Source organism: Colletotrichum siamense (assembly GCF_013390195.1).
Source record: "Colletotrichum siamense strain Cg363 chromosome Unknown KSG_Cg363_contig01, whole genome shotgun sequence".
NCBI lineage: Eukaryota > Fungi > Ascomycota > Sordariomycetes > Glomerellales > Glomerellaceae > Colletotrichum > Colletotrichum siamense.
This window is the reverse complement of record NW_023501014.1, coordinates 4,546,168-4,564,371: the sequence shown is the minus strand read 5'-3', so window position 1 is coordinate 4,564,371 and position 18,204 is coordinate 4,546,168. Positions and strand designations below refer to the sequence as shown.

Genomic DNA, 18,204 nt, shown 5'->3' with positions numbered 1-18,204 from the left:
ACTCTGTGCTATTTTGCCCCATTATGTGTCAAACCATTCCAGTGGGTCATTCTTGGTGAAGATGGCGCGATAGGTCTTGTCGCCGTCAGAATGCTCCTTTTCCTCTGTGTGGATGCTGTGTAGCTTAGCCGGCTCGTCGCCTCCAGGCACATCAAAGGCTCTGAAGTGGATGTATGCAGGTCCTGAGTCGGACATGGCTGGGATACGAATCTTGCCGAAGAGGTGAACGCCGTAGGCTGAGACAGCGACTCTGACAGCGACGAGGTCCTTTGAGCTGAAACCAGCCAGTTGGTCGTCGTCCAGCTCCTCCTATATTCGAGCGTGTGAGCCAGGATGGACTTAAGATTCATCTACCACCAGCGGTACTTACAACAGCCTGGAAATACTCGCGTTCGTGCTCTGGTACGGGGTTGGACATCAGCTGGTGAACTTGTAGATCCCTTCCGACGAAGGCAGGGTTCTTACTCTGATATTCGCGGCGGGTATGCAGGAGCTCCTTCTTGAGCTCGTGCTCGATGTCCTTGAAGACTTTGATTGACTCCTCTTTAGGCTCATGGACGGGGCCCAAGTCTACTGTTTCAGCCGTAGCCTTGATGCGACGGCAGTATTACGGGTCAGGGAAGATGAACGAGAACAGCACTCCATCGAGTATTACATCAGAACGTACCATGTTAGGGGATGTGATGGATCTCCTCGAGATGATTGCACAAGAAGTGGCGGATAAGGCAAAAGTTGCAATGTTCCTGCTTTGATGGATCGATCAGGAGGGGTAGCAATGGAGGTAAAGTTTGTGATGTTTAATGTCGTCTCAGCAGCCAATTTATATGCCATCTGATCTTCCAGGGGAATCTGCACCTGAGGGGACCAAAGCGTCCGTCATCCACTGAGCAGCGATGTGATGGGACGGACGAAGCGGGAGCGCAGACCGGATGGGCGTTTGTATGCAGAGGGTCCCATTATTTCCGTCCCCCGACCGCAACTTGTATAGTTTCAGACGCTGGTAGGACATATGGGGGAGGGGTTGATGTCATTGGCATGGGTGACTACTTGCTCAGTTCTTGAACCCAGGCATGGCAGAGGCGGGTTACACAGGACAAGGGAACACCACCAGCAGTTGACGTAATCAAGCCAGTGGCAGTGAAAGCTGATCATCAACATGATTGGACGCCCGCATTGGGAAACACGACTGTCACTGTTCATACCTATACTTGGCAACGTTTCGCGAACGAGACGTTCCAGGCAGTACGAATTGGGAACAGTGAGTCTGGATATTGAGGTGGAAAATATGGGTCTTGACCACGTATGATTGGCTTCATCAAGCAAGGCACCTAGTCTTATCTTACCTTCTTCTTCCACATCAGCTATTGCATAGGAAGCTTCCGCGAGGCAAGGTGCCTCGGTTGTCTACCCCAGTTTCCCTGCGCTGCCTTAATTTGACCCTGCAACAACAATTGCCTTTCGGATAAGACACTTTTGCCCTCCTACCATATCTCTCCTGTCGACGACGCACGCCCTTGACGGACAGATTGGTCGCATATATGACAGCGACGCCGTTCGCTCCGCTGAGGCGGATGATAGCGCTGCCTGCAAGCCGTGCAGGAAGAAGCATCCCGAACGCGCTGTTCTCCCCGGCAGCTTGTCGTATACTTCTTCGACGATACCACCCAGGTGTCGGCGCACGTGAGTGTTTGCGCGAGGTCTCAATGCCTGGATGATTCAAGCTTACCCTGTTTCTCGCAGCTCCCATCGCGCCACCGGCATCAGCTCCCTCCCGCCTTCGCAGGGCAATCGCATTCGGCGCATATGGACTGTTGTTTGCAAGTCTCGGCTTTATAGCCGCAGCTAGCCCACTTGCGCCCAGTCTGCTGGATGCGACAAAACACCGGTCCGACGAAGACAGCTTGCGTCTTTACGTTCCAGAAGACGCAGAGGCCAAGGCAGTGGATGATTATATCAATAACCACCCTCTTGCGGCAACGATGCGCAGGGACGCGGACATGGTTGAATCTCGGCCACATATGAGGCTGCCCGATGGGTTAAGACGTCATAATCTTACTGGCGGTACACTCCTTGGCCCCGGGCGCATCACGGTACCTCCGATATGCTGGACCAGGAACGGTGGAAAAGCACTTGTCTCTATATCTCATCTTGGAACAGATATGTGCGGCCACCCTGGTATCGTGCACGGAGGTCTTCTGGCGACCATGCTTGACGAAGGTCTAGCACGCTGCTGTTTTGGGGCACTTCCACATAATGTGGGCGTCACCGCAAAGCTCGAAATCAACTACAGAAGGCCGGTTCACGCCGGGACATACGTGGTGCTAAGGGCGCAGACAGTGAGAGTTGAAGGGCGGAAGGCTTGGGTCGAGGGTCAACTGGAAACGTTGGTTGATGAAGGACAGGAGCCCGTTGTCTTGGCACAAGCAACAGCACTCTTTGTTTCACCTAGATTTGCATCGGTATGTTGTGTGCCGCCCTGTTGAACGACATCGGCCTTTCCCACGCTAACATTCTTCGCAGGTCATGGCCAAGCTCAGCGCAACATCTTGAGTATGAACCATGGTGGTCTTTCTCTCTCTCTCTCTCTCTTTTTTTTTTTTTTTTTTTTTTTTTTTTTTTTTTTTTAAGAATCCTACGAATTGCCTCACGGCTGGACCATTTGGGCGACAAGGTCCGTACGCAAGAAGCCCTGGCAGCCTGGCTCAGAAAGGCGTGTTGAGTATCAGTCTATCATGCGCCTAGAAAATTTCACGAGGGGGTGGGCTTCACTGATTGCGCAGCCCACCATTCCAGATGAATGGTGAATGACAGTTAGAGGTACCGGCCAGGCAAATATGAAAAGTGACATATTCGTGAAGAAAAGTCCCCACTAACATTGCGCAAGAAGGAGCTGAGACTGAGAGGGCCTATCCCTTCATATCTGGGGGGAGGGTCGAATGGCATCCGGTCCGGGTCGGCAGTCGGTCGATTGCGGTGCCGGGGCTCGGAGTTGCCTGTAGATCACAACCGGAGTGTGCTGCGTTGCGGAAATACGTACTTGGATGGCCTGCCAAGGTATGATCCACCTTTAGCCGATCTGACGCCATGGCTTCCGACTTTCTACACGATGAATTCTCTTTTTCCCTCTTTGTCCCCCCCCCCAACACCGTCCCCCCTCACGCTGGCCCAATTAGTCCGTTGCACGTCCCTTGTTTGCTTTGCCCGAGACCAGGTGTACTGCCCCTCCACCCCTCCAGAGCTGGTTACAAACTCCAGCTAGATTCCCACAACAAATGCTCATTGCCCTGAAAAGCCTTGAAAACTGTGTGAGTTGGTGCCGGCGTGCTCCACGTCAGATGGGCCGCGTTTTGTTGTGCGAGCGGGGGCGAGGGGACCAGAGCAGAAGACATTCCTTTCCTTGGATGACTTGGACGGCACCTACACTAATGTTGTACCTCAGTGAGCCGACACTTACAAAGTAGCTTCCATGACTTGGGTATAAAACTCCTGACCTGCTGTTCCTTGGTCCGAGCTGAAATATTCTGCGCGCATCTTGTAACTGTAAACTCTTTGGTCATCCTTCCACTCTCTTCCATCCCCCCGACCTCTACTGGACCACTGTCTATTGGTTCGTCGCGCTGACTTCCACAATGGCTACGTGAGTACAAACTCCACGCGTGATTATTACCCCTCCTTGGAGTTTGCGCGCATCCTCCAACTAACCGGCCGGGCTCTTCCACTGCGTCGCCCTGGCCTTGGCTTTGTGACTTCCTCCATACTCTTCGCATCTATTCAGTGCGCAGCGCCTCGACTGATCGAAACGTGTTATCTTTTAGGAACATTACATGGCACCCGTCGCTTTCCCGCCACGAGCGTAATCAGCTGCGTCGCCAGCGTGGCTTCACCATTTGGCTGACTGGCCTCTCTGCCTCGGGCAAGTCGACCGTGGCGACCGCTTTGGAGCAACATCTCCTGCACCTGGGTCTTGCTGCCTACCGTTTGGATGGCGACAACGTTCGTTTTGGCCTCAACAAAGATCTGGGATTTTCTGAGAAGGACCGGAACGAGAACATTCGTCGTATCGCAGAGGTACATTGCTCCCCCCTCTTCCTACGCACGCCACCAACTCAATGCCATGTTTCTTGCTGATCTGATGCTCTCCAATAGGTTGCTAAGCTGTTCGCTGACTCCTCGACAATCGCCATCACTTCCTTCATCTCTCCGTACCGAGCAGACCGGCAGGTTGCCCGCGAGCTGCACACCCAGGCGAGCCAAAGCGACGACGACGCTATCCCTTTCATCGAAATCTTCGTTGACGTCCCAATCGAGGTGGCCGAGCAACGTGATCCTAAGGGGCTTTACAAGAAGGCCAGAGCAGGCGAGATCAAGGACTTTACTGGCATCTCTGCGCCGTATGAAGAGCCTGAAAACCCCGAAATCCGCATCAGGACCGATAAGTCGAGCGTGGAGGAGTGCGTCGCGCAGATTGCCGAGTGGTTGATCAAGGAGGGTCTCATTTCATCCACCAAAGCAGCTTAAAGTCCACGTTCTTGCCTGCGAAGGCGTTGCGGTTTCTTATCTAGTTGCGTGACTACAGAAACCGTCAACTCGTGGCAGTCAGAGCTCCTATTCGGTCATTGCCGCTTTCCCCACGTGCGTCGGGTGTTTTGTGGATACATAGACGTATGGATATTAGAGCCCTCGTCGGTGCATTACTCCGTTTTCACTTGCTAAGCCTAAGGAAAGTCGAATTCGTAGTACACATACGCTGTGTACTCGTGACCCTCGCCTCCGCCCAATCCAGCTGCTGCCATCTCAGACGACAGGGTTGCATCGTCTTTAGTGATTTTTCCACGCTTATCTCGCCCAAAAGCGTTGCCTCCCAGGTAAGAATAGTTGGAATCGAGGGAAGTCTTGACCTTCTTAGCCAGCTTTGAATTCGTCTGAACAGTGGGTTAGCAACGTGGACGCGGGTTGATTGCGAGAATCACTGGGCGATCACTTACCTTTACTAAGACGCTGACGTAGTCGAGAGGAAGCCCGTACCGCAGAACTGCCTCGACAAAGACGCGAAGTGCTAGAACATGAAGCCATATCATGACGCTTTCGCTCCAGCCCGTACGTCCGATTCTCAAGGCCTCTCCCCACGTCTTCTTCTCTTCGCGGGCTACTCGATCAAGCTCGCGCTGTTCCTCCTCCTTGCCACCTTCGACGTATTTGTACTGGCGGGGTGTCCACTTCTGTTCGCGGCATTTTTGTAGGAACTCGGCGCTATGTTTCTTGAAGGACGTGGCAGAGTACAATGTGAACTCGTCATCCTGAGCTACTTGTGCAGCTGACCGTGGAACAACCATGGGTGCAAGCGTTTCGTAGCTTCTCAAGAAGTCCTTCTTGGCATTGTTGGGCACAACTATCAGGTGTGTCTCGAGGTATTCTGAGTCTTGAATAAGGATTGCAGGGTCGACAATCGGCGTGAGCGACTTTGTCGCGAGGTTGCCACTAGCGTCAATTTTACCATCAACAATCTGCAACACGGGGGTACTCGGGTAGTACTCAGGTAGTGAACACATACGTTTGCTTGCGCTGTAGTGTGGTGAAGTTCGTCTTGACCGAGTTGTACTGATTAAACTTGCTTTTGACATCGTTGTCGGTAGTGATAAGTTCCTAGTGTTCTCTTGTTAGTCATGCCTCGCAGTACACCTTTCGGAAGCTCTCGATCGTAGCATACCTTTTGCAGCGTATCGACAAGCTCGCTCAAGCTCTTGTCGGCACGGTATCGAACTTTATTCCACGAAAACGAGCCTACGTACTGATCGGTAGGCTCTTGAAAAAACAATATTGTCAGCGGTTTATGACGATGTTAAAGACGAGAATGGACGCGGGTGAAATGCATACTGTCGTTGACCATCTTCTGCTGCGCAATTTTGTCCTCATCGCCATCGAGAATCGACTTCAGTGAATCAGCAACCTTGGCAACGACGGCCTCGCAAGTAGATTCCAGTTTGGCTAGGTCGTCGGCCTGCTGGACCAAGGCATCCAATGTGCCGATCTTGAAGTCTGGGATGTTGAAAGGCCGGACGTTGCCATTCTCGGGCGAGATCGTTGCGCTCAAGGAAGCGATGGCATCTTCCTTGTCACTCGAGTCGAAGATGCCGAGGGGTAGAGAGACAAGGACGTATTTGGTAGACATGTTGATGATGATGGCTAGCAGTCCATGCGTATCAGCAGGTGAGCGCGGTAAAGTGCTGGCTAGGGAGCTGAAACGATGACGATGGCGGCAACGAGTTGGAGCGATCCAACGTGCGAGAGCTAGCTTGAGGTAACAAGAGGTCTTGAAGGGAAGGCTTAGGTAAGGAAGCTGACGGGCCTGAACACCGAGTCGCTTTGGATATTAGGGGAAAGTACCTGACACGACGACAGGGGTGGTTGGCGGAAGCGATTGCGACGCTGATATGAATGTTGCAGCCCCCGAGATGTTGGTCAGTGTGGAGGAACGGGCTTAAATCTAGGCGCCCTTAAACATGCCACAGGTGTTCGTTTTGGTGGCCTTGGAGGTTTGATGAGAAGAAGGATATCTTGAGGTGCCGGGAAGATAAAGACAGCCGACGTCTGTCAACCTAAGGTTTAGGTCAAGTGAAGGCCACCTCCCTCTGCTAGGAGCATCGCACAGCCGCGTCCAGGAGCGGGCTCTGTCCTTTTGGGGCGCTGAGCTCTGGGCAGCTAGCGGATTAATGCACCTCCCCCCTCAGATGAGGTGCCTACGGGTGGCAGGGCTCTGTGTCACTCGCGATCAGCCATCAAAGTCCTGGCTGTACTCCGCGTCTACCGCCTCCGCACCCTTAAGGCCACTCTTTGCATCACTTCTGTTCTCGTTCCTCGACGGTCATTCCGAATGAAGTTTTGGTCTTGTTCTCTCTTGCTCGGTCATCAACGTCGCGCCATCGCTAAACCACTCGAAAGCTGGTCTGCCAGTAACACTTCTCGTTACTCCAATTCGCTGCGTTGCTGAGAGCCAAGCCTTCACGCTGTGAAGCTGCCGTGTCTACGCAGTACAGCCCATAGCGCTCACCATTCCACTTTGTCACGACTGGCCGACCCATGATGATGTTGCACTCGTGCTCTGCGGCCCAAATTCGAAGCAGTTGACTCGGAGAATCACCGTAAGAAATTACGGGCTACTTGCGAGCGTCGGATGGGTCGCGATTCCCATAGCCTGCTCGAGACCCATCTCCACGTCACGAATCGACGGCCCATCGTACGTCCCTGTGTAACCGAATAGTATTAACACTACAACAAGCAATCGCGCCGCACTCACAACTACGGCACCGGCACCGGCCCCGGCCTCGGCCTATTTGCGTTTGGGAATGAGAACCAGTCTACAACGTGGCATACGCTTACAGCAATGGCTACCATCGCAGGTTCGCATTTCCCCCGTCAACTGCTCGTCACTTGCTCGTCACTAGCCCCCCTGCTGACCATGATCTTTTGCAGCATCCCTTCAGACGCTGAAACCGGCCGCAGCTATTTCGAACGAAGAGAAAAGCACTTCTGACCAACATACTTCGCAACCACCCGTTTCAGCTTCTGCAAGCCACAGAGGTTCGTTGACCAGACTTGTTTCTCCATGCTACTGCTCTTCTGCGGCAGCCCTGCTTGTTGTCAACTCTGTATACCTAGGCGGGCGGCTGACTCTCAGGCAACAGGCGAATCTCATGGTTTTGGGATTTTACAACACACGGGGCCTCCAGTGCAGGATGATATTCCCGGCCTGTACAGAGATGGTCGCGTTCGGAATCCAGTTCCAAGCAAGCTGAAGGGCAAGACCGATGCCAGGAAGGGAAACTTTGGTGTCATGCACATTGATCTTACCACTACGAATGAAATTCAAGAGCGGGATGCGGCGGCGAAAAGGACGAGTGAAGGCACCCAGCTTGCGGCGAAACTAGCCCAGACAGACAGATACGTTCCCATCAGGCGGAGCAAATTCGCTTATCGCCCAGGAGATCGAGATACTTCGACATACCCTCCAGCTCCTCGTCATCGGACCTCGCCCCTTACGGCCGCCGAGACCAAGGCCGAACAAGCTCGCTTGCTAACGCTTTTGCGTGGTCTTCATCCGGTTCTGGTGGTCGATCAACTGTGTAAAGCGCTGGCGTTCTTCGGTGGCGTTCCCGGTGCAGCATCCACCGATGAATCTTTTCCGGACAGTGCTGAGTCCAATGGTCCGGGTTCACTCTTCATCGGCTGGCTAGCTGAGATCTTTCCAGCTCTTGGTCCCAAGTCGTTGTCCAATTCGCAACAGTCAATAGTGAAACGTCCAAGGGGACGACCGAGAGGAAGTAAGAATGCAAAAGGGAAAAAAGAGAAGAGCCTCAGAAAACGTATCTTGTTTGGTGCCCGTTCATTACAAACATCAGAAGGTCGTCTTCTAGGCAACGGGTCTGTCCAGGAGGGGCCTTCAGATGACAGTTGGGTCGATATCGAAGACGCAGCACCCCTAAGTGACGGAGGTAATGCGACAGGAACAAGGCGTGATGCCACTGCCGATGACACCGCAAAAGTATCTCATGAGAGTAGTTCCGTAGCGGGGCCGAGTGTCTCCGTTAGGGAGGAACCCATCAGTGCTGTACCCGATGCCTCTCGCACACCACCTCCAAGACGGCGAGGGAGGCCTAAAGGATCGAAAAACCGGCCAAAGGGTGGTGTTTCCGTGACGAATTTTGATCAGCAGAAAGCTCCTGTCACAGACCATGATATCATGCCGGCAAGCACGGGATCTGAAGTATCCAGCATCAAGAAGCGAAAGCCAGGTCCTGGCCGCCCCAAAGGATCTAAAAATCGACCGAAGGAACCAAGAACAGCGGTCCAGGCTGGCAATGATCATCGACAGTTGGTAGAAAATAGCCAACATCACGGGCAGGAACGCAATTTGGTCGCCCATGGGACTGCCGGGCCAAGCTCTCACCATCCATCTATATCAGCACCTACAGAGTGTGGATCTGCTGAGCCAATGGGACCTTCCAATGCGGTGCGAATGACACTCTCTGAGGTTTCTCGGCAATATCCCGCCGAGGTTTCTGAAGCCGTTTCCATTATCAGCGGTGAGTCGAGAGGGGCGAAGCGGAAACGCAAAGCTCCCGCAACCGATCCCAATGTCGCGCAAGCTACCGGATCGGCTTCTATTGACCCCGAGGTTGCTACCCAAATAGCGATTGACACAGCATCAGATCCCGTAACTCGGGAGGTGCCTGCATCTGAAATGACCACCAATGCCGTACCTCTGGGTCAACCTGGCAATGGAATGCAACAGTCAGCTAAGAGGCGGAAGCCAATGAAGGAGATACCACGACAACCTGCTTCAAGGAATCGCTTAGGGTCGTCCTCGGATCACAGCCAGACTGTCTCAACACCAGTTGCAACTAGCTCGCATACTTCGCAGCAGAAACCATCTACAGAACAGATCATCAGTCGCAATGCTAACGCGGAGGACCACGCCGAGATTATACCCTCACAGACTATTAGCCAAATGAGCATGTCTATTAGCCACTCGACAAACTCGCAAAGCACTAGCTCGCATCAAGATGGGCCTGAGTTACGTGTTGGCTTCAGTCCAAGTCGTGCCCCTAGCAGTATCGTTCAACAAGCCCACGCCAACGAGTCAATGGCCGCCGGCGCCTATCCCATGTCCCTGGCGGGCGACTCGCCAACGAGCATGTATAGCAACAGTCACTCTGTTCAGGGGCAGTTTGAACATCAAGTACCGCAGCAACAACAGCGGCAATCACATAGCCAGCAGCGGATGCTTCATCAACAACTACAAGCCCAGCAACGGCAACTTCAGCAGCAAGAAAAACAGCAGTCGCAGGAGCCGAGACAAAAAGCCCGTGTCCTTGACCGTTCCCACATGAATCAACACCATCGTATGAAGCCGACTAGTGGACCAGTTTCTTCGTCAGTAGGACGCGATACGAACGCCTTTGGTGGACCTTCCAACGATGGGGTGTATCAGGGGCTCATGACCCAGCAGTCACCCTTCGGCACACAGATGGCCATGGCGACATCTCCTGACGGCAACTACAGGAACCCTGCACGTCGTTCAGTACAAAATCAATCGCCAGCTTTTCAGAATCGCCAAGTCCAACACGCAGCTCCCACGAGCATGCCGTCATTCCACGACTACTCGGACCCAGCATTCTTGGAAATGACAGGCATTGACTCTACGGGCCAGGCCAGCCTGTCTATGGGACAACAGCCTTACGGTATGACCAGCACCTCTATACAGCGGCCATCATCGTCACTTGGTGCACCATACCAAACAGCTTCTGAGATCAGCCATTCGGCATCTTTTGATGGCTCCGTGACGGAATCCACGCTCAGAGAACGAATGTATCATACTTTGCGCCGTCAGTAGGGCGCAGTTGCAAGCTTCTGTAATATCCTATCCTTGGGTTTCGACGGCGCTGATGAGGACTAGCCTTTCCAACCTAGTTATCAGCTGAAAATCAAAGCAGCCTCACGGTATATCTGTACAACGTTTGATTAAATGTGTCACGAAGTTCACGATTTATGTTTTTTTTTTTTTTTTTTTTGAAACCACTTATTTGAAATTGGGGTACTGTGAGGCAATGTTTTGCCCTGACCAAACGGATATCATGATTTTGTTTGCAGGTAGATGGATAGATACCAGGAGTATCGGTTTTTGAAATAAGCCAAAAGGAACTCAAGACAGTCTGACGCCTTTGTCTCTACCAACTGTTCCTGCCTCCCCATGCTGAATCACGACAAAGAAGACTAACCAGTTAGGTTACGGGTGAAAAGACAAAGAGAAAGAAAAAAAACCCTGAACGGCTAGGCTGAGCTTTTTCGCGCGTCAACTTCCCATGGCCGCCACCCTCGCCGACCTAAACGCCAGTATATGCTGAAGATGCCCACTCATTCTCAAACGCCATCAATAGAGTCTTCCTCTATAGCTTCAAGTGGAGGACGCACAGATTCAGGTGTGCTTCGTCCATACCACCATTCATCCTCCTCTTCCGTACCATCGTCTCGAATCAGTTCCAGCATAACCTGAGCATTTCGCTTGATGTCCTGCGTACGCTCAACAATGCCGCGTTCCATTATGAGAGCCTCCGCCGTCGTCATCCAGATTTGCTGAAGGCTTGGTAGGTCCTCGAGTATGCGGCGAACCTGATCCCGTCCCAGAGGCCCCATGGGCATGCCTGCCGCGAGACTAGTATTGAATATCAGGTTGGTATCGCAGAGCTCCACAGTGTCGTCTAGAGATGTTCGAGAAGTGCGTCGTGCCGGAAACCCTGCCTGCGGTGAACCTTTGGTGGAATCTCTGACTGATAGTGATGATTTCTTGCGCCCGAGTCCCATGATACCTCGTCTTTGCTTCGGGGCCGGTGACTCGACGGTATCTTTAGCTACTGCATTATACCATTCGTCAACCGCCCCTCTTCTGCTGTTGTATCCCTTAATCTCCCAAAGCCTCTCAACCTGTCGTAGACCACCTACGCAAAGGATCGCAACGTGAATTTCGTCGGCTGGCTTCTCTTTCAAATAACCCCTTAACGATCGTTCGACGCGTCCGGCGTACGACGGGGGACGTAATCGTCGACAGAATGAAGAAATTATGAGGGGGAAGACTTGATGAACACGTAGCAACGTCTGGTCATCATACATATTCATAATCTTGACCTCGATGGGGTTCAAAGTATAGGGCTCATGCAGCAAACCGTGGCCCCCATGATCAACAATATGTTGCAAGTGTAGTTTTCTGTAAGTCTCAAAGAAATGAAAGACGGTGAACAAAAGCGGAATCAGTCGTCGACGCATTCGTTCACGTTGGGTGGCAAACTCTTGACGTTGGGCATCTGTTGTTCGCAGGAATATTTCCTTGGTGATCCATTCACACATTAGGAAGGACAACTTCGCAGCCACATGGAGACGGTGCCATAAACCGCATAGATGGTGGAAGTTGGCAGCAGATGGATCTCTCGAAGGATAGAGTCGCAGAGCGTATGCTGGAATGTGGTGATCCAGGTGATAACGAACTATAGGCGCCTCGTTAAGAGTTATAAGTGTATGCCATGCCTTCGATACCCGGCGTAGGTTGAGGACGTCCGTCAATGGTAATGACGATATGATTTGGATCTGAAGCTCGGTGGGCAAATCAAGGAATAGTTGATCGAACGGAAGCCTGTGTATTGTCAGAAACAGTGAAAACGAAACATGAATTCAGGATTTAGTAAGGTGTAACAAACGTCTTTGGCCTCGAACCACCTCCGGCTTGCTCTGGCAGTTCGGCGTGTGTTGCCGAGGACTTGGAATGAAATATGGAACTCTTGGATCTTAGGCCGAAAAGGCGACTCTTCTCGTGACGCTTCTGATCTGCGGGCCGAACGAGTTCGATATCGGTCTCGGTTGCTTTGGAGCTACGGAGGGGAAGAATAAAGGTGGACGGCGGCTGCGAAGTCGTATGATGAGAAGAGTTAGACTGTGGCGAAGGGAGGTGAGGATCGCGGGACTGAGACGGTAAATGAGCTTCCTGGGCTGCTCTGAGTTGATCGAGTTTCGTGAAATAACGCTGGGAAGCGAACTCGGTGAGATGAGGCGGATCCATTTTCCTGCTACCGTACTGGACGATGATGCAGTAGGATGGAAGGGTTGAGGCCTAGAGAACCCAGCATAAGGGTGCCCGACTGATCGTCTCTAGTCGGTGCGGAGAAGGCCAAGCGAGGGAACAAAACTGTCGACAAAGCCAGACATTCGCGTCTCAAGCATGGCTGAGCATTTGGTAATTGTTGTGGCAATAGAATCGAGGGACGTAGGGAACGAGTTTCGCGGAAGCGGATTGGTTAACGGAAAGGTTGGGTCGATAGTTTGGTGAGGCACGGTAAGCTGTCGGCCTTTCTTCGACGAGTCTGGCGCGCACCAAGCGCGAAATCGTGGGATATCGATCAAAAAGGGAGCGCGCAGAGAGTTGAAGTCGGAAGCGGCGGCAATGTCGAAGATGATCGTTAACCGATTTTCGGGTGACGTTTGGCCGCAAGGTGAGATGCGATGTTGGCTGGGGTTGGCGAAGGTGTCAAGGGAAAAAAAGGATGAGCGAGTGGGCGGGAGCGGGAGAGAGAGCAATGCAGCCGGCCTGGAGGAAGAGAGAAGGAAGAGGTGTGCAGGGTGTATGTGGGAGTGGGTGTGAGTATGTGTGCACTTGGCAAAGGTACCTTATCTGAGTCTAGGTGCTGTGCTGCAGTCCCAGTCCCAGTCCCATCGGTTATGCTCTCCCTCCCGTCTCCTTCTCTCAATACTTTTAGGTTGGTATCTCAGCCTCTGTCCCGAATAGTGGTCGGCAGCACAAAGTACTGTAGTATGCTGGGAGTGATGTGAGGTTCTTCGGGCACAGGGGCGCTGTGTCCAGCACAGCAGCGCTTTGCATAGCGCCTTTTCCAGGTGCGTAGGCGCCTAAGGTAGTGTAGTTGAGGTACCTTGCCCTGCGAGTGGCAGTGGCACTGGACCAGATGAGACCGTCAACGAGCGCCTACAACGAGTCGCGAGAGAGGGATCGGCCGTTCGCTCATTCTGGATGGCCCGGCGGTATGTGCGGCGAATTAGTGGAGAGGCCCAAGTGAGAGAGGGCACTTACTTGTTAAGGGGGCCGACGTAGACACAGTTTCGAAGCACTGTACGTATCCAGTGCGGAAAGTTGCTCGTGCTTAGCCCGTTCCTTGCACAGTTGAGCTGATGGGTCGGCAATCGGGGAAAAGGCTGGATGTAACGTGCACAATTCAGGCTGGCACGGTGAAAAGCGGGAAAGAAAAAAAAGCGGCCGAGTAAAACACCGTAAAAGTGACCGGACGGAGCGTTGCCACCCCACAATTGCGTCGCCATACATGCGCAGTTGAAGTTCCTTCTCTAATTTCTCTGTCTTGCCAGTGGCATTCGTCTGTTAGCCACTATGTGCATTTGCAAGACACTCTTGCTTGTAGTTGGAAGTCGGTCGTCCCAATGCGACCACTTGACCTTGAGGTAAGGTAGACGATGACAGCGTTTGTTGCCGTACCAGTATAAGTCCAAGCACCGTCGCTTTCTTCAACTCAGACTTTCAACTAAGGAGAGGAAGAAATCTTTACATGGCTTGAGCCTCATTCATTGCTTTGCTTGGTTGCGAGTGGTTGGACGAATCTGTACGTGTGGTTCTTGACACCCTACCCGAGTATCTACCGTGTGCGACTGAAAGTTCCAACTTGTGCCACTGGGTTTTGCCGTTTCGGCGCGATCACTCGGGACCATCACGGAGCAAAGAGCCTTGCGTGCTTGATCTGACCCAGAGTAGAACCCGGCGCAACATGGGAACTGCGTCCCCGACTGGTGGGTCGGGTTCCCTAGAGCATCTTCACCTTTGCCTCCCGGAGCATCAATACACTTGACCAACAGACTAACCGGGCGTGGCCGGCGCCGCCGATCTGGGCTCGGTGATTAGGTGGGCCTAAGCATTCGTGGGCGGGCGGCTGGATTGCGGGAGCTACGCCTCGGGACGGGCGCTGGAAGATGGCGAGAAGCAACGGCGAGACACACAACGGGAAATCGCACTTGAGGTGTATCCAAGTTCCGCTCTGTGATCTACGGCCACAATGACGGTGATGATGTTTAATTGCATGTCGTAGATTGCTAACACTAGCACCCGATGGCTTGATGATGCGACTGTTATACATACTTCAGGTAGGGAAAATCTGACCAACACATGGCCCGCTACCTAGGTATCATGGGGTAGGCACGTACTCAGGTAAGGTACATATCGGTATGGCCAGCTAGCGAGTGGATAGCATGGCAGGTATCTGTGGCCATGGACGCGGCAGATTCGACCGAAGTCGCCGAAGTTGAAGCGATGAAACCGACTCGATCAGCTTAGCGCCGTCTCGGATAGGACAAGCAGCGTGGAGCTAGCGGGGTTGCGGACGTCGGGCTGGGGACGGTGGATTCTGGACACTGGGGAATCGCCTATAGTATGGATACGCTCACTAGGTACCGCACCTAAGGTAGGTAAGGTACCTTGGCTAGGTACCTTACCTTACCTCACCTTGGGGCATGGAATAGGCGGGGGAGTCAGAATGGTGCCAGCTGTGAGGTTACCTTGAACCGTGCCCACCGTACTTTCTACTCATATGGGCGCCTTAGCCTGCGAGCGCCCCTCGGGCCTACCGCGGCCTTTCTCTGCCACCTCCCTACCTAGGTAGGTTCTAAGGCGTCTTCACATCCACTCAGCGTGTTTTCCGGTCTGGCGTTAGGTGAGTACACCTCACGGCACTGCGTCGCGGGCGAGACACATTGGTCTTTGTAGGTTTCCGGCTATCGGATACATACCTGTCCGTACGTACTTGCCTAAGATACGGAGTCGGCGCGGATACGGATACCGTACTTTAGACCCTTTCCTTGTGGTCAAGTTGATACTGTTAATGAACGCAACATCTGAGCCTGTGTATGCTTGATGAAGCAAGGATGCCAGCCGTGCAGGCATGATATACAAATTCCCACCGTTCACCACCAACTTTCCACCAGATGTCACCTTCTTACGGACACAGAAACACCTTTGATAGACACCATGTCGGAATCGGCCCATACGTGGATTAAACGCAGAGCTGTCCCGTGTAGCAGGAGGGATCCCCGTTCCTCTGCAGCCCTCGTTTTGCTTGTCTTCCGTTCGTCACGGTTTCCACTTCTCCAGTCTAGGTACCTTACATCACGCTCCATACAAAGTGACAACACTAAGGCAGCAGTAAACCCGGATGTGATTCTCCAGTTCAACTCCACATTAGGTACTCCGCGTTCTCTCCGCGCAGTAACCTGCAATTGCGGGCAGGATGTCTGTTGATACCCTTGAAGCCTAATAGCACTCTCTCTGACTCTCAAGTCGTTGAAAAAGCACCCCACTGCCACTACCTACTACTTCCAGGACATCGTCCCCACGCCAAGGCGTTGGCACTCTACTCTTTCCGTCGCACGCCACGGCAGCGACCGTAAATGCCCAAGCATGCTCCCGTCTTTGCTCTGCCTGCTAATGGGGAGTTGAGCCTTGGTAACTGGTTCTGGATCATCCATGCCAAGGTCATATGTAATGCCAACACGGGCAACGCGTTTGGGAATACTTGCCACAATATCTGTACCTGCCCCGGCATGATCAGCCTACGTTGGTCCCCAATGAACCAATCAGCCACACTTCGGGTTCCTACGCGAAATCCGTGGTCTCGCCTCAGCCGTGATCCAACATCCCTCAATGAGGTGGAGCCCGCGTTGCATCACTCTCTACTCGCTGGTCTCTGGTTCGGTATCTCTTCCTGCATCCCAAGTTTCCAGCCGTCTAACCAACACTGAAGGTGTTGAACTGCATTTTCGCCAGCAGCCTCATAGTCCCCTGCCCCCCTTTTGCATTCAACCCATCTCTTTCCCAACCACGTTTGGTGCCCCCTTTTCAGTAGGCCACTATTGCCGGCCGCTATCCGCCTGTAGTCCAACCTCGCACACCGGGACTTTGGTCAAGTTGTCGCCTTTGCCGGAGGTTTTGAAGACGACAGGCTAGTCTTCCGTGCATGAGTAGCATTTGTCATTCGCGTCAGTGTCCCGGTCTTCAAGTATTCCGCGTTCGCCGCGCCCCGCACCGCGCCGTGTCAGGGTAAGATCTCGGCTCTTCCCCAGGTGGAAAGAAAAAGCCAAATCGCAATGGACGGGCCGAGTGTGACCCAGTCGTCCGCATCGCCGTCCTCTTCGGCGCCGACCCCCGATCTCCACGCCGAACGGTACAGATCTGACCGCCCCTTGCATGAACCTCCATCTGATCCTGGCACTTCAGACCTGCCTGCTCTAGCTCGTTTCGAGTTTCAGGCGGGCAGGGGCAATGATGGCACAAAGATACTCATGGTGGAATGGAATGCCTCCTCAGGCCCGCAGTCATTGCTGTCTGCTTCGGGGACCTGGCAAGTTTCGTGGGAAGGCAAAACAAGTCATGTGCCGGTCGAAGACGAAGAGACGGGGAAGAAGAAGCGTATTTATTTCCTGCTGCCGCCAGGGGCAGCCGTCCCGTCGGTCATTACCATCGCGCACCCAGATGGAACTGCTTTCACCACCAAGTCACTGCCGGCCATTTTCCCTCCAGGCCTAGGTGCTGGAAACTCGGTGATTGGGGCAAGAGGCATATTGCATACTATCTGGGCCAAGAAGAGACTTGCCGAGCTGGAGGACGAAATTGTTTCTGAAATGAAGACAAATTCAGAAGGCATTGGGCTAGAGATAGCCTACCAAGAGCGCCAGTGGATCGTTGAACAATTTGGTGTGAACCTCAAAGTCAACATGGGTGTCAGTGGCAGTGCCCCGGCGGTTGCACCTGCACCCCGGGCTCTGTCTCCTTCCATGTCGCCAAAGTCACCTATTGGAGGAAAGCTCAGTCAGAAGCTCGAGGGACTAAAGCTGGCAACATCGGCGGCGGACCTGGTGGTTGGCCGGGCTGGTAAGATTCCCGCCGGCATCTTGTAGTTGCGCCGTTGAACCAAACCTAACCTGAGCTTGCTAGGGGAAAATACCTACCTTCAACCCACATCCTTCTCGCCCGCTTCTAATGATGTAGCGATTTCCTCCTTTCCGACCTTCGCACGGCAGGGCCATTCCAAGGTTCGTGGCGATGCTGCCGCCTCGCTGGATGCTGTACTGGGTAACAACGAAGCCTACGTGGAGGGGAACGAGTACGACCAAGAAGAAGATCTCTTTGCACTTCCTATGAGCCCCCGCAGCCCCGACATGGGACAAAGTCCATTCAGCCTCGAGTAGCTTTAGGCATATGTTACTATTCATTACGTGCCTACTCGTCTGGGACATCATTGGATCACGCATGGCATGGGTTGTGTTCCTGGCGTGTATGTTTCCTATATAGTCGCAGATGTACTGGGCAAGTATTTCTAGGTTCGGACGGTACCATTGACCAAGTAGGAGCTTCCGACCGTTCCCACTCACTCGTTCGGTGTTATGGACCGTCCCGCGCTGAGTGGATCATTGCTGTCCTTTTGGATATTCATCTACTCGAGAGTAGTCGGCTTACTTGAAAGCCCTCCCAACGCATACTTCCGAGAGTATGACCCAGTAGCAGCTTGCCAAATTCCTTTGCCACTCTAAATTAAGATATTCGACATGCAGTAAACCTCCCACCGGGCTGAAATATGATTACCTCCAGCCTCC

At 53.1% G+C, this 18,204-nt stretch overlaps 6 protein-coding genes across 6 annotated transcripts; 3 read left to right on the top strand and 3 right to left on the bottom strand.

Annotated features, from left to right (window-relative positions):
• Positions 1–21: 21 nt before the first annotated feature.
• Positions 22–670, bottom strand: CGCS363_v001149 (uncharacterized protein; the record flags this gene model as incomplete). Its single annotated transcript, XM_036632998.1, has 3 exons — positions 22–309; positions 371–573; positions 664–670. 3 exons carry the CDS (start codon positions 668–670, stop codon positions 22–24), a joined length of 498 nt encoding a protein of 165 aa, XP_036502125.1.
• A 1,489-nt stretch (positions 671–2,159) lies between these two features.
• Positions 2,160–2,550, top strand: CGCS363_v001148 (Uncharacterized protein; the record flags this gene model as incomplete). The annotated part of the gene is made up of 2 exons (XM_036632997.1): positions 2,160–2,459; positions 2,521–2,550. 2 exons carry the CDS (start codon positions 2,160–2,162, stop codon positions 2,548–2,550), a joined length of 330 nt encoding a protein of 109 aa, XP_036501786.1.
• A 1,079-nt stretch (positions 2,551–3,629) lies between these two features.
• On the top strand, positions 3,630–4,518 carry MET14 (Adenylyl-sulfate kinase; the record flags this gene model as incomplete). The annotated part of the gene is made up of 3 exons (XM_036632996.1): positions 3,630–3,637; positions 3,816–4,068; positions 4,147–4,518. The coding sequence occupies 3 exons, from the start codon at positions 3,630–3,632 to the stop codon at positions 4,516–4,518; spliced, it is 633 nt and encodes a 210-aa protein (XP_036501346.1).
• A 197-nt stretch (positions 4,519–4,715) lies between these two features.
• Positions 4,716–6,169, bottom strand: vma5 (V-type proton ATPase subunit C; the record flags this gene model as incomplete). The annotated part of the gene is made up of 5 exons (XM_036632995.1): positions 4,716–4,922; positions 4,986–5,478; positions 5,552–5,643; positions 5,708–5,802; positions 5,875–6,169. The coding sequence occupies 5 exons, from the start codon at positions 6,167–6,169 to the stop codon at positions 4,716–4,718; spliced, it is 1,182 nt and encodes a 393-aa protein (XP_036501345.1).
• A 4,748-nt stretch (positions 6,170–10,917) lies between these two features.
• Positions 10,918–11,358, bottom strand: CGCS363_v001145 (uncharacterized protein; the record flags this gene model as incomplete). The annotated part of the gene is made up of 1 exon (XM_036632994.1): positions 10,918–11,358. One exon carries the CDS (start codon positions 11,356–11,358, stop codon positions 10,918–10,920), a length of 441 nt encoding a protein of 146 aa, XP_036502121.1.
• A 5,340-nt stretch (positions 11,359–16,698) lies between these two features.
• CGCS363_v001144 (uncharacterized protein) lies at positions 16,699–17,799 on the top strand (the record flags this gene model as incomplete). The annotated part of the gene is made up of 2 exons (XM_036632993.1): positions 16,699–17,482; positions 17,546–17,799. 2 exons carry the CDS (start codon positions 16,699–16,701, stop codon positions 17,797–17,799), a joined length of 1,038 nt encoding a protein of 345 aa, XP_036501785.1.
• Positions 17,800–18,204: the final 405 nt, after the last annotated feature.